The sequence below is a fragment of the Chrysochloris asiatica genome, unplaced genomic scaffold (assembly GCF_000296735.1).
Source record: "Chrysochloris asiatica unplaced genomic scaffold, ChrAsi1.0 scaffold00145, whole genome shotgun sequence".
NCBI lineage: Eukaryota > Metazoa > Chordata > Mammalia > Afrosoricida > Chrysochloridae > Chrysochloris > Chrysochloris asiatica.
In genome coordinates this window covers 4,918,044-4,931,259 of record NW_006408663.1, presented here as the reverse complement: position 1 = coordinate 4,931,259, position 13,216 = coordinate 4,918,044, and the positions used below count along the sequence as shown (strand labels likewise).

Below are 13,216 nucleotides of genomic sequence, written 5' to 3'. Positions count from 1 at the left end.
GAAAGGTAGGTTTTGTAACCAAAGCGACATTGCCTTTACATTAATAAGCACTTGATAAAGCTCTATTACTATAGGAGAGGAACAAATTAAGCTAAATAAATTTTGTAAAACACAAAATTTTCAATGCATCAGATATTTTATTATCAAATGTTCTGATTTTGTTTATGCACAAACTGAAAACAGATTTTCTATATCATCCCCCAAATTGAAATGCTGAAACACCATTAAGAATATGACGATTCAGAAAAGAATTGCAGACTTACAAAAAAAAGATTTCTTTGCCCTAGTTCCAAATCTTCCTAGACAAGTTGTTAGATAGCTAGCACATATAATATGTGTGAATTGAATAGGGATAAATGTGTCTTCTGGAATAAAAGTCTGAGGTTTGGTGTAATGATAGGCATGCTGAATGAATAGTTCAGGATAATGCTCCACTATCATCAAATCAGATCTTCACACACATATGTAATCCATTTTGCACAATGGTTTCACTTCAATGTGTATGTAATTAAATTGTAAGGTGCAGTAATAGCTGCTGCTGAGTTGAAATTTTGTTTTTTTTGGTTTAAAGAAATGAATAGAAAACATAATCAAGTGAACATCAAAGTACTTTTTTGAGACTGTTAAATCTCATCAAAGAGGTCTTCTGAACTGGTATTTCTTAGAGTTTCTAAAGACATGTTTTCAGCCGAGCTGTGTTCCTTTTTCAATGTCTGAGGGAGTGAAGGCTCATACCTAGAATAAAAAGAAAATTTAGATAATTTCATTAAAAAATAAGTCCATTATAAAAGATGATATGATCCATAAATAAAATAAGTTAAATCTTGCTTTCAGAATTACTTTAGAGAACTATTTCCCTATTCTGTGTTAACCAGAAATAAAGAAAGATAAAAGGAATTCAATGTCTTTAACAGGCGCTGTAGGATAAGCACTGGATCACAAGGTTGGTTTGCACTGCAAGGTCGGTGGTCCAAACTCACCAGTCACTTCTCGGAAACCACTTACAGGATCACCATGAATTGAAACCAACTAGACGGCACTTAACAACAATTATGCATTAATAAAAACTTAAAAGGTCTACAAAAAGACTCATTATTTCTTGACACATTAAGGTCAAGAAATTAAGTGTCTGCTGTGCTGTAGTCATTTTATGTCAATATAGAGTATGTGTCTTAAGCCAATACTTGAATGATTTCTCCCGATTTACATGTCCTTCTGCTCCCTTAAGTCCTATCTATTCACATGCATTTTAAATTCTTAACGGTAAATTTCTAGACCACATGAATTACCTTTGGTGGTCAACCTGATTATAAATTTGTCTAAAATTAATGATGACTTCACATTTATGGCAGCTGCTGGTAAGGTGCTGGCTCACATTTATTTAATGAATCTACATATCTGCCTTCGGTATGGATTACATCTCAATGTAAAGAAAACAAAAATCCTCACCACTAAACAACATTCTTATCAATGGAGAAAAAACTGAAGTTGTCAAGGATTTCATTCTTCTTGGATCAAGTGTCAACACTCATGGAAGCAGCAGTCAAGAAATCAAACGATGTATTTATTGCATTAGGCACATCTGCTGCACAAGACCTTTTTAAAGTGTTGAAGAGTTAAGATGTCAGTGTGAGGACTAAGGTGCGCTTGACCCAAGCCATGGTATTTTCAACAACCTCATATGCATGCGAAAGCTGGATGCTGAATAAGGAAGACCGTAGAAGAATCGATACTTTTAAGTTATGGTGTTGGAGGAGAATACTGAAAGTGCCATGGGCTGCCAAAAGAACCAACAGATCTGTGTTGGAAGAAGTGTAGTCAGAGTGCTCCTTAGAAGCCAGGATGGCCAAATTTTGTCTCTCATACTTTGAACATATTGTCAGGAAGGACCAGTCGCTGGAGAAGGATATTCTGTTTGGTAAGGTGGAGGGCTATAGAAAAAGAGGAAGACCCCCAACGAGATGGATTGGCCAAGTGGTGGCATCTATGGACTCAAGCATGGCAACAATAGTGAGGTTGGCCCAGGATCGGGCAGTGTTCATTCTGCTGTGCATAAGGTCCCTATGGGTCGGTACCAACTCAATGGCACCCAAAAACAACAACAACATATCTGCATTCAGTAACCTAAATTTCACACAGGTTCATTACAACATCAATGGGCCAATAATTATATTTATGTACATTTTCTTTGTGTCCTAGGATATCAGGTAGTGATCACTACTAATTGTCCTTGGGAACAGTGAGCTGGAGGATAACAGAGCTCAGTGAGAAGTTTAGTTATGTTTATACCCTTGTATAATCCTTGTCAGTGATTCTCTCTAGAACCTAAATAAACTAGGCTTCCCAGTAACAGTCTGAGACGGTTCCAGGAAAATTATGATGAGGTGGAGTCAACCTAGTAACATTAAGTAATACTCCATATTTTTAACTTCAAAGGCAGAAGAGGAATGAAAGCAGCTGCTTGGTATAGTTAAAAGAGAATGGGACTTGAAGTCAGGACATAGATTTGCATTCAGGTCTTATTAGCTTTGTAGCTTTAGGGAAATCATTTAACCTAAAAGGACTTCTGTTCTCTAATCTGCAAAATGGGGATAATAATATTTGTCTGATAGGTGATCTAAAGATTAAATGAGGTGATGTAAGTGAAAATGCATCAAAGTGCTACAGAACATATGGAAGCTATTATTAGCTGCTGGTATTGCATAAACTACAAAGAGTTCTTGCAAACAGAACAGACTCCTTAATTTAGAAGAATAACCAAGGAAAATACTGAAGTATCTTTGTTTAGATTATGAGTATCTAAAAAAACCTGCACCGACACGTAGTTGTACAGTAGATTAATAGAAATGAATCCACCAAAGCGTTCTCCTTGGCCTTCTAGCTGCATACAATTAACCATGGTTGGCTGCCACTAGACGTAGGGCATGTGTTCTGCCTTATTCTAAGCAAACCAAGTTGAGACAGCTGTATTCTCATAGGAATACCAAGGTGCTAGGCATTAACACATTGTCAAAATGACAAGTACTATCCTCTGGGAGTTTCAATGATAAAATTAACACTAAACAGGGACGTAATTATTGTAATATGTAACTAAATACCTAAAAATATATTGTATAGGAAGAGAGGTGAAAATGATATAGTAGAAAATAAAGGTATAATTATTACAAGTTTTCAGTGTCAACTCTAAACACATTAATTTTTTCTGTCCCCAAATATCTTTGAGTTGATTTTTCTCCTCCTAGGCAACAGAAATAACTGAATTATTTCAATTAAAAAGTCAGACATGGAAAAACCTCTGTAATTTTGTTCATAGTCTAGACACGACAAGAAAAACAGATCTATCTGTTTAGTTAAAAAAAATATATATATATAAGTCAACTTTAGACAAAAGGACCCCTCTGAAGCTACAATTCTGAAGGAAATAGATTCCTGGTGTTCCATTTATGATGCCCATCTTCTAAAGTCATGAAGAGTTTAAGAAATAGATTTTTGGCTCTTGCTTTTAGTGTTTAGTACATAATAGGCACTTAGTAAAGGTTGTCCAATGAATGGAGATCATTGTTCTATAGTTTTCATATCCATAGTAAGTCAACTGAGTAAATTCAGATCTCCACAGAATCACAAAGAGAGTCTGATCATTTTTATAAGCAATACATGATTATTGTAAGACTTTAATTGTGAAAAGCACAATGAAGAATATAAAAACATCTATCTATCTATCTATCTATCTATCTATCTATCTATCTATCTATCTATCTATATCTATATATACAAAAATTGAATCATTCTATATCTATGGTCTTCCAACCTGTTAACTGGTGCTGTTGTTGTTGTCAGGTGCCATCGAGTGGGTACCGACTCATAGTGACCCTATGCACAACCGAACGAAACACTGCCCAGTCCTGGTAGGAAACTCTATATAGGATTGCTGAGTTGGAATCTACTCGATGGCACTTACCAACAACAATCGTTTACTCCGAAGTATATTAAGGATGTCTTTGGTGAAAAATGTAGATTGCTGATAGTTTTAACACAGATATAATAATCAGTATCCCACTGATGGATATCTGGGTGGGTTTTTTTTTGTTTTTTTAAAAAATATTACTATAAACAGTACAATGATTAATAAATATCCTTTTACATCTACAGAACCCTCATGTGGTGCTGCAGAAAAACGCACGGGATCATAAGGTCAGTTTGAACCACAGAGTCAACTGCTCCTCGGAAACCCTATACAGGGTCGCTGTGAGTTGGAATTGACTCGATGGCATTTAACAATAGCCTATAATGCAGTATAGGAGTCCTGGTATGGTGCTGTAGGATAAGCACTAGACTGCTTATGGTAAAGTTGGAAGTTCAAATCCACCAGCTGCTCCTAGGAAACCCTATTTAGGTTAGCTATAACTAAGAACCAACTCAACGGCATTTAACAATATTAATCATATGTTTTCATGGTGGAAACCTTAAAGAATTCTTATTCTTAGAATTCAGGTAGGTTTAAAGGTGAAATTTTAAAGCAAATAAAGAACGTGCATCTACAGTCTTACTGGTTAGTAAGCTGCCAATCCTTTGAAATTTGTAAGTTCCTCTCTAATTAAATTACAGATATGTCTTGAAACAGTTTAAATTCTAAATCTTCCATGAAGATGCTTTTGAATGCCCACATCCAAGCTGCCTTTTCTTTCCTCTGAGCAATTTGAGTTGTTGTTAACTATCTTCTAGTCGGTTCTGATTCCTAGTGTCTGGTCTAGGGGTTCTGAGGAACAGCTGGTGAGTTTGAACCACCTACTTTGAAGTTAGCAGTTCAGTGCTTATCCTACAGCACTTAAGAGTACTCATCTAAAAATATCTGTTGCATATGCATCATGTTGTTGTTGTCAAGTGCCGTGGAGCCAGTTCTCACTTATAGCAATCCTATGTAGGGTTTCCAAGGAGTGGCTGGTGGGTTTGAACTGCCAACCTTGTAGCTCAAATGGCCCAGTGCTTTATTTCACAGCGCCATACTAGGACTAGATGATGATACCCTCACTAGAAAATGGTTTCATATTTTCAGTACTGTGATTGCAAAGATTCTTGTTTTGTTAGTTAAATTTCACACTGAATTAACACATACACACCACACACACACACACAGTAACTACACCTAAATAAAAATGATACTGCCATCATCTAATTACCAATGAACAGTGCCAGCCAAAGGCTAGATTTGTAAAAAGATGTTATCTTATCCTTAGTAAATTTCTTTAAAATGTTAGAATGAGTGATTGTTTAATTTGTTGGGAATTGAATTACCAAAATCTTTTAAAATGATATTTTCATTAATTTTGTAAATGCAGAATTTATCAGCTAAGTTTATAAGATAATGTTGTTGTTAAGTGCTGTTGAGTTGTAGCCAACTCACATGACCATGCATAGGGTTTCTGAGGAGCGGTTGGTGGGTTTGGACCACCAACCTTGCAGTTAGCAGTCCACTGTGTATCCTACAGTGCCACACCAGGACTCCTATAATGTAATAATACCATGTAATATAATGTGATACATTGCTGGAATATGTGTCTTTTCTTATTCAAATGAGAAGTATTAGTACTGTTTGGAATGAATTGAATGTTATAATAATATACCCCAAAGGTATTATCGTTAAAACTTATCAAAGTACCAAAGTGAGCAAAATGAAAATTCTAAGAAAATATGCAGTTATTGATGCACTGTGTCACTTATTTGGGTGGCACATGAGAAGACTTATGCTATGTGACTATAACACAAACAGCAGTTCTGTATTCTAGGTTAGCTTTTATATGCACATGAAACAGTTGAAAATACCATGGCTTGAGACAGGTTCACCTTAGTCCTCAAAGTGACATCTTTGCTCTTTAACACTTTAAAGAAGTCTTGTGCCGATTTGCTCAACACAATACATCCTTTGATTTCTAAACTACTATGAAATAAAATTTTATACCAAATTACAAAAATTAAAATGTCCAACGATTTCTAAGTTTGTGGAGAATGCAGAATTAGTGTTGGCAGGAGTGGAGTATAAACAATTAAAGTCCCTTAGGACAACAATTTGGCAATAACTACCAAGGTATGTGAAGATACATGTACCCTATAATACAGGAATTCCACTCCTAGGTATGTATCTTAGCAAAAATTTTGCATAGATGTACTCAAAGATATGCACAAAAATGTTCTTAGTTTTGTTTTTTTTTTTTTTTGTAATAGTGAATACCTGAAAACTACCCAAACATCTCTTGATGGGCGAATGATCAAATAAATTATAGATATTCACACAGTGGGATGTTATACAGTTATACACATACTTCTATCAAAAAGCTGCTTTCCAGAAACATTAAATATCTTGGACCCTGCAGTTCTAGGGCATTTTTATTAATCTACTGTATGTAAAGCCATGTAAAGCCAAAGGAACAAACAAATATGTCTCAGAAGAAATACAGCCAGAATGTTCCTTTGAAACCTGGATGGCGACAGTTGGTCTCTCATTCTTTAGGCATGCTGTCAGATGGGATCAATCCCTAAAGAAGGATATCATACATGGCAAAGCAGAGGTCAATGAAAAAGAGGACGACCTCTAATAAGATGGATTGACACAGTGGCAGCAAAGATGGGCTGAAATGCAACAACAATTCGGATGCTGTGGTAGGACCGGGCAGTGTTTTGTTCTGCTGTGCACAGAGAATCATATGATTCAGAACTGACTCAACGGCGCGTAACAGCAACAACACAACAAGCATACATGCATGAATCGCAAAACATAATGTTGAGCAAAAAGGTAAGACACAAAAGAATATGTACAGTGTCATTCTATTTGTTTGAAGCTCAAAATCGTGTAAAACTATGCAGTGTCATCCTTTAAATCATGATGTGATTCTATGTGTGTGTGTACTCATGGTGTGTGTTGTATCTATGTATGTAAATACACAATAGTTTTGTATCTTATTTGCTATGCCATTAAAATATGTTCAGATTTCTGGTATCTATGGTTTGGGCTATATCACATAGGGTGATGTGGGATACAAGAGAGAAAAAGGTTTGGTATCAGGCACAATGAGTGTGCCTACTGGACACCCAAATTGAAACAGATGTTGAGTAGGTAAATGATTACATATCAGGAGATATCAGGTGCAGCTATCAGGAGAGATCTGGAATAGATATAAGCACTGAAGGCAAACGAGTGAGTTGAAGAGCAAGTATACTATAGACTGTTCAGATAAATCAGTTAATATACAATGTACATAGAAAAATGGCTGGCAACAAACCTAATACAGTTATAGGGAAAGTCTATCAGAAAAAAAAAATTACTACTGAATTCTGGGGAACATGAAAACTGTAGGGACAAAGAGAGAAATAAATGAATAAAATGAGACTTAAATAAAAATAAAATAAAAATAAAAAGAATGATCTAAGAGATCTGAGGAGGGGTATGGAGGAAGGTGTTGTCACAGAAGTCCAGGACCAAAGAAAAGAAAGTGGTCAACCATGACAGATAGTGAAGAAATGTCAAGGACATAAGAACTGGAAACAGCTTCTTAAGTGCAAGTTTGGTAAGAGAAGCATAGTGATTTAGTTTTAATGATCTAAGGCTGAGAGTTCACTGATCTACCTAACTTTTAATGTACAGAGGAAATGATGCATCTTTTTTCTGCTTTTTAAAATTTAGGATAAATAGTAGAAAAGTAGAAACAGACTAACTTTCAAATCATTTGAGAACAAAAATAACATAGAACTTGATTAATTATAGTTAAAGATTAGAATGTTGTTGTTGTTATGTGCCATTGAGTCGGTTCTGACTCTAAGCAACCCTGTATAGAGTTTCCGAGGAGCAACTGTAAGGGAAAAAGGAAAAACCAAGAAAGTAAATATTACTGTTGTTGTTAAGTGCCTTCGAGTTGGTTCTGAGCCATAGCGACTCTGTATAAGGTTTCCAAGCATCGGCTGATGGTCAAACCGACTTTGCAATCCAGTGCATTAACCAACAGCTCCACGTAGTTAACAGTAAAATGCTAAATATAAATATCAAGAGAAAGCTAAACCATACGATTTATCATAATACATGCAAATGAACTAAATACTCATATTGTTGTTGTTGTTGTTATGTGCTGTGGAGTCGATTCTGACTCATAGCTACCCTGTACAGGGTTTCCGAGGCTGTAAATCTTTACGGGAGCAGAAAGCCTCATCTTTCTCCCATGGAACAGCTGGTAGTTTCGAACTGCTGACCTTGTGGTTCGCAGCCCAATTCGTAGTCACTATGCTACCAGAGCTCCTTATTGTATAGTAAAAATTCTCAGATTTTATCAAAAAGCCAAATATGATTATACAGTTTTAATAAGATACACACCTAAGCAATGCAAGATTGAAAATAAATGAATGTGCAAAGTCATAATATGTATATCTGACAAAGTGCAAAAATAAATAAAAAGCTATTGGAAATATTATGATATACAAAAACTCACAGAATACGCTACAGAAGCGTCAATAAATTCTAAAACAATATAATTTTATTCAATGCATTCTCTGACCGTAATGAAGAATTCTTCATTCCTCATGACCAGAATGAAATGATGACCAATTACCATTACCAAGCTCTCTGAAAAAAATCACAGTAGAAAGTCCGTTGTCCTTAGGTGTCATTGAGTTGGTTCTGACTCATAGCAACCTTAGGCACAACACAAGGAAACACTGGTCCTGTGCTATCCTCACAAATTGTTACATTTGAGCCCATTGCTGCTGCCACTGTGTCAATCCATCTCGGGGTTTTTCCTCTTTTTGCTGACTCTCCACTTTACCAAGCATAATGTTCTTCTCCAGGGACTGCTCCCTCCTGATAATATGTCTCAATTATGAGAGATGAAGTCTGCTCATCCTGGCTTTTAAGGAGCATTCTGGCTGTATTTCTTCCAACACAGATTTATTGGTTTTTTTTTGGCAGTCCATGGTACTTTTAATATTCTCCTCCAGCACCATAATTTAAATACATCAATTCTTCAACAGTGTTCTTTATTCACTGCCCAACTTTCACCTGCATATAAAGTTACTGAAAATACCATGGCTTGTGTCAGGTACACCTTAGTCTTCAAACTGACATCTTTGTTCCTGAACACTTGAAAGAGTTCTTATGGAGCACAATGCAGCCCAATGCAATACCTCGTTTGATTTCTTGACCGCTGATTCCATGAGTATTGATGGTTGACCCGAGCAAAATGAAGTCTTTGACAACTTCAATCTTTTCTCCACTTATGTTAATGTTGTTTGTTGATCCAGTAGTGAGGAGTTTTGAAATGATAATGGAGATCACATGATAGAATTTTGCAAGACCAATGACTTGTTTGTTGAAAATACCTTTTTAAAAAAAGTATAAAAGATGGCTACACACATGGACCTTACACAGAAATCAAATTGACATCTGTGGAAAGAGATGTGATGGTGGAAAGGCTCCTTATCACCGCCAAAACAAGTCCAGGGAAGACTGTGAAATGGACAGGAAAGGGCCCGAGAGATGGAAACACTGACTTCAGATGTACATAGTCCTAGATGGAACAATACTTCACATAGTGTTATTTTTTGTTTCATAAAGGTTGCTCTGATTTTATAGCATTCTTTTTGACTTACCCTTCTATAACGTAACTGCAAGGCCAGTGGTTCATACCCACCAGCTGTTCCTTGCAAACCCTATACAGGGTCATTATGAATTGGAACTGACATGATGGCACTTAACTTACATATTGGTGGTGGTGGGGTGCTGTGGAGTCGGCTCTGACTCACAGTGACCCTGAGTAGAGTTTCTGAGGCTGCAAATCTTTACAGCAGCAGAAAGCCTCATCTTGCTGGTAGTTTTGAAATGCTAATCTTGAGGTTAGCAGCCTGACTTGCATATATATAAATATATATTACAACCACCAGCCTTATGGTTAGCAGCCCAGTGTTGATGTGGCACTGTAGGATCAACACCGGGCTGCTAACTGTAAGATTGGTGGTTCAAACCCGCCAGCGACTCATTGGAAACCTTTGCTGGTTTGCTATGAGTCAGAAATGACTATAAAGCATTTACATGTATATACATACACACATGTAACAACAACATACATATTAAAGATTCAAATATCAGATTCTCTAGGAATACCTTACTTAACGTTCACATCCTTCACCTTTCAGAGGTAATAAATGTATTCTTCTGGTATCTCTAGGTATACTTCCCTATGAATTTTTTTTTTTTTCTTACTTAAGTCTGGCTATCTCATTACATTGGGCTTCTAAAGGAACTATATCTTATTTAGTGTGTTCACAGCTTGTATTGTTTCCACTTGTTACCCAAACGCTGACTCTCCAACACACCTTTGACTATTGAAGCAATAAAAACACTTTAGATAAATCATTTGTATCCATTATGAATTATCTGGAATTGACCGAAACCTAAAAAGGATGCTTCTATGCTCATGATTTATTATAAGACAAAAAGAGTGGCAAGGTTTCTTTTTGGAAGAATGAAATCTCAAACTCTTAGTATGACAATCACAACAAAAATCTGGCAAATGGCTAGTTTTATGTGTCGTCACTAAAGCAGGGCATTCTGAGAGAGTTGTTTCTCTCATGGCAAAGTAACAAATATATACAGATGTGTTTTATTACAAACTTCCCTGGAATCTTGCTACCTTATCTCTGACCTCCTGGAATTGTGATGACTTTTGGAGATGGGTGAGGGATTCAGTGGAGAGTTGATGTAAGTGTAATGAATTGGGTGAGACTCAGACCTCAGCATTGGGTTGGGCATGTAATATTTGCTAATAATAAAAGCCAACTATCTAATTTTTTTTTTTTTTTTTTAGGCTGTATCAAATTAAACCGTCATCAAACAATTACATAAATTAGCCAAATCAAAATATTTTGTACTTGCTTCTGTTAAGAAGCAAATTGTCCATCATATTGACTTTAACGGAGTTCCCATTATGGAATAAACTCAATTGCAGAAACATATTTTCAGTGGAAAAGCTCTAAATAATGTGCTTAAAGATTTAACATTGCTAGAGTTACCATTGTACTTGCAAATTTAATTTCAGTATTTAAAAAAAAAAAAAATGACCTTGGAACAAATGAGAAAAGTTGCCTACAAATTTCTAGTTGACCTTATAAAAACCAAAGCATCGTCTAAGTAAATGAACAGACTGAAGTCATCAGGATTCAGTAAACTGAGTGCTGAGAATTGTCTGGAATTCAGTGGGTCTACACACGTCATTTCACCGGCCTGAGTAAACGAAAGAACAGAAGTTAAGAATTTTTTCTGGTAACTAAAATAGCAAATAAAAGAAGTCTGATTAGTTATTTTATATTAAATTACTAAAGACATTTCTATTTAATGAATGGGTTTAAATTTTTCAAATATTAAGCAAATCATGGAAATATATTTTTAAAATAAGTACTTTCAAACGAAAAAAAGAAAACGAATAATCAAGAATGAACACAAGCATTATTTGGTTCTTCCAAGCTGAAGCATACTTATCCTGGTTCATAGGTAATGGGAAAGAATGATATTTTTAAAATGTCCCTTTAAGATAAATGAGGGGATTTAAAGAAATTCATGGGAAAATTTCATTTATCTTTTTAATTTTGTTTTTTTTTTCCCAAATTTTTTAAACCCTTCATATATTGTGAACTTAAAAATAATATTGTCTAATTCTATATGGAGTCCTGGTGTGGCCCTATAGGATAAGCACTAGACCACAAGGTCAGTTTGAACTGCACAATCTGGTGGTTCAAATTCATCAGCTGCTCCTTGGAAATTCTATACAGGGTCGCTATGATTTAGAATCTACTCAACAGCATTTAATATCAACAACACTTCTATAGAGTTCAATTTTTAAAGTCAGCTACTAAGATAACTGTACTAAGTCTATAATTTTGTCACTGTTGTTGTATGCTTTATAAAAACATATTGTTCTCATAACTTATTAGATGGTCAATATAAAAATCCCTGGGGTTATTTTGTGTGTGTGTGTGTGTGTGTGTGTGTTTTTACTGAAGACCTGAAAAATATCCTATATTAAACAACACTTCATCCTGCATTCATTCTAAGTTTTGAAATGGCATAAATGGCATTTCCTACTGTTGATCTATACCTATACTGCAGAAAACCGTCACCTTGTTAGGAAGTAATTCTCTACACCTGGAATTTTAAGACTGGCTAAGTGATCTGTGGTGTGCTACAAATGAAGCCCCCTCCCTAGACTATAAGCTTCTTGTATTGTGGGGCCATGCTGTATTTGGCCTGAAGTCTAGCTCAATATTCAGCACATAAATGTTCATTAAATCCATGTGGTTGTTGATAAATGATTAAATAAATGAGAAACACTATTAATAAGTAAGCTCAATCAATTTAAGCAACTTATTCTAAGCCACATAAACAGTGAGCCTGGAAGAAGTAGACAAGCAAGTCAGCAGCGGAATCATAATTTTAGCCTAGGTTTCCCTGAGTTGGAAATCCATACCTTTATCTGTGCTGCACAAGTGTAGGGGCTCATTGATTCTTATTTCCAGTTTAGAGGATGTTTTTGATTCTCAGGAAGGGAGCGTGATGTGCATGATATTGCAAAAAATTACTCTAAGATGTACTTTAAATACTGAGATCTGTATCTCAAAATATTTGGAAAATATTTATTTTTCAAATAAACATGTCTTCTAATATATCATATGAAAATTTAATATGAAAAGCTTTAAAAAGTTCTGCTGTAAAAAACCTGTCACATTCTGAGTTTAAAAAACATTAAATTCTGAGTTAAAAAAACAAGGTGCAAATGAGACTATGTAGAAAATTAGAGTACATACTATCTGTATCTGTTTACATACTAGTGTATATACATGTATATGTATATATATACACATATGTATACATGTGTATATATATATATATATATACATATATGTATACATGTGTATATGTATATATATATATTTGTTGTTGTTGTTGTTAAGTACCATGGAGTCAGTTCCAACTCATTGTGACGCTGCACAGGGTTTCCGAGGCAGCAAATCTTTACCGGAGCAGAAAGCATCTTTCTCCCACAGAAGAGCTGGTAGTTTCAAACTGTTGACCTTGAGGTTAGCAGCCTGATTCGTAGCCACTATGCTACCAGAGCTCCTTATATATATGTGTACATATAACATACACATGAGGGTAAGTCAAAAAGTATTGCTACAAAATCACTGA

At 35.4% G+C, this 13,216-nt stretch overlaps 1 protein-coding gene across 1 annotated transcript in view; it reads right to left on the bottom strand.

The window, feature by feature from the left end:
* Nucleotides 1-623: 623 nt before the first annotated feature.
* The window catches only part of XRCC4 (X-ray repair complementing defective repair in Chinese hamster cells 4), a 313,461-nt gene continuing 300,868 nt past the window's right edge, over nucleotides 624-13,216 (bottom strand). The window contains exon 7 of the mRNA XM_006870596.1: nucleotides 624-735. Coding sequence (XP_006870658.1) covers nucleotides 624-735 — 112 coding nt within the window. The remainder of the gene's footprint in view (nucleotides 736-13,216) is intronic.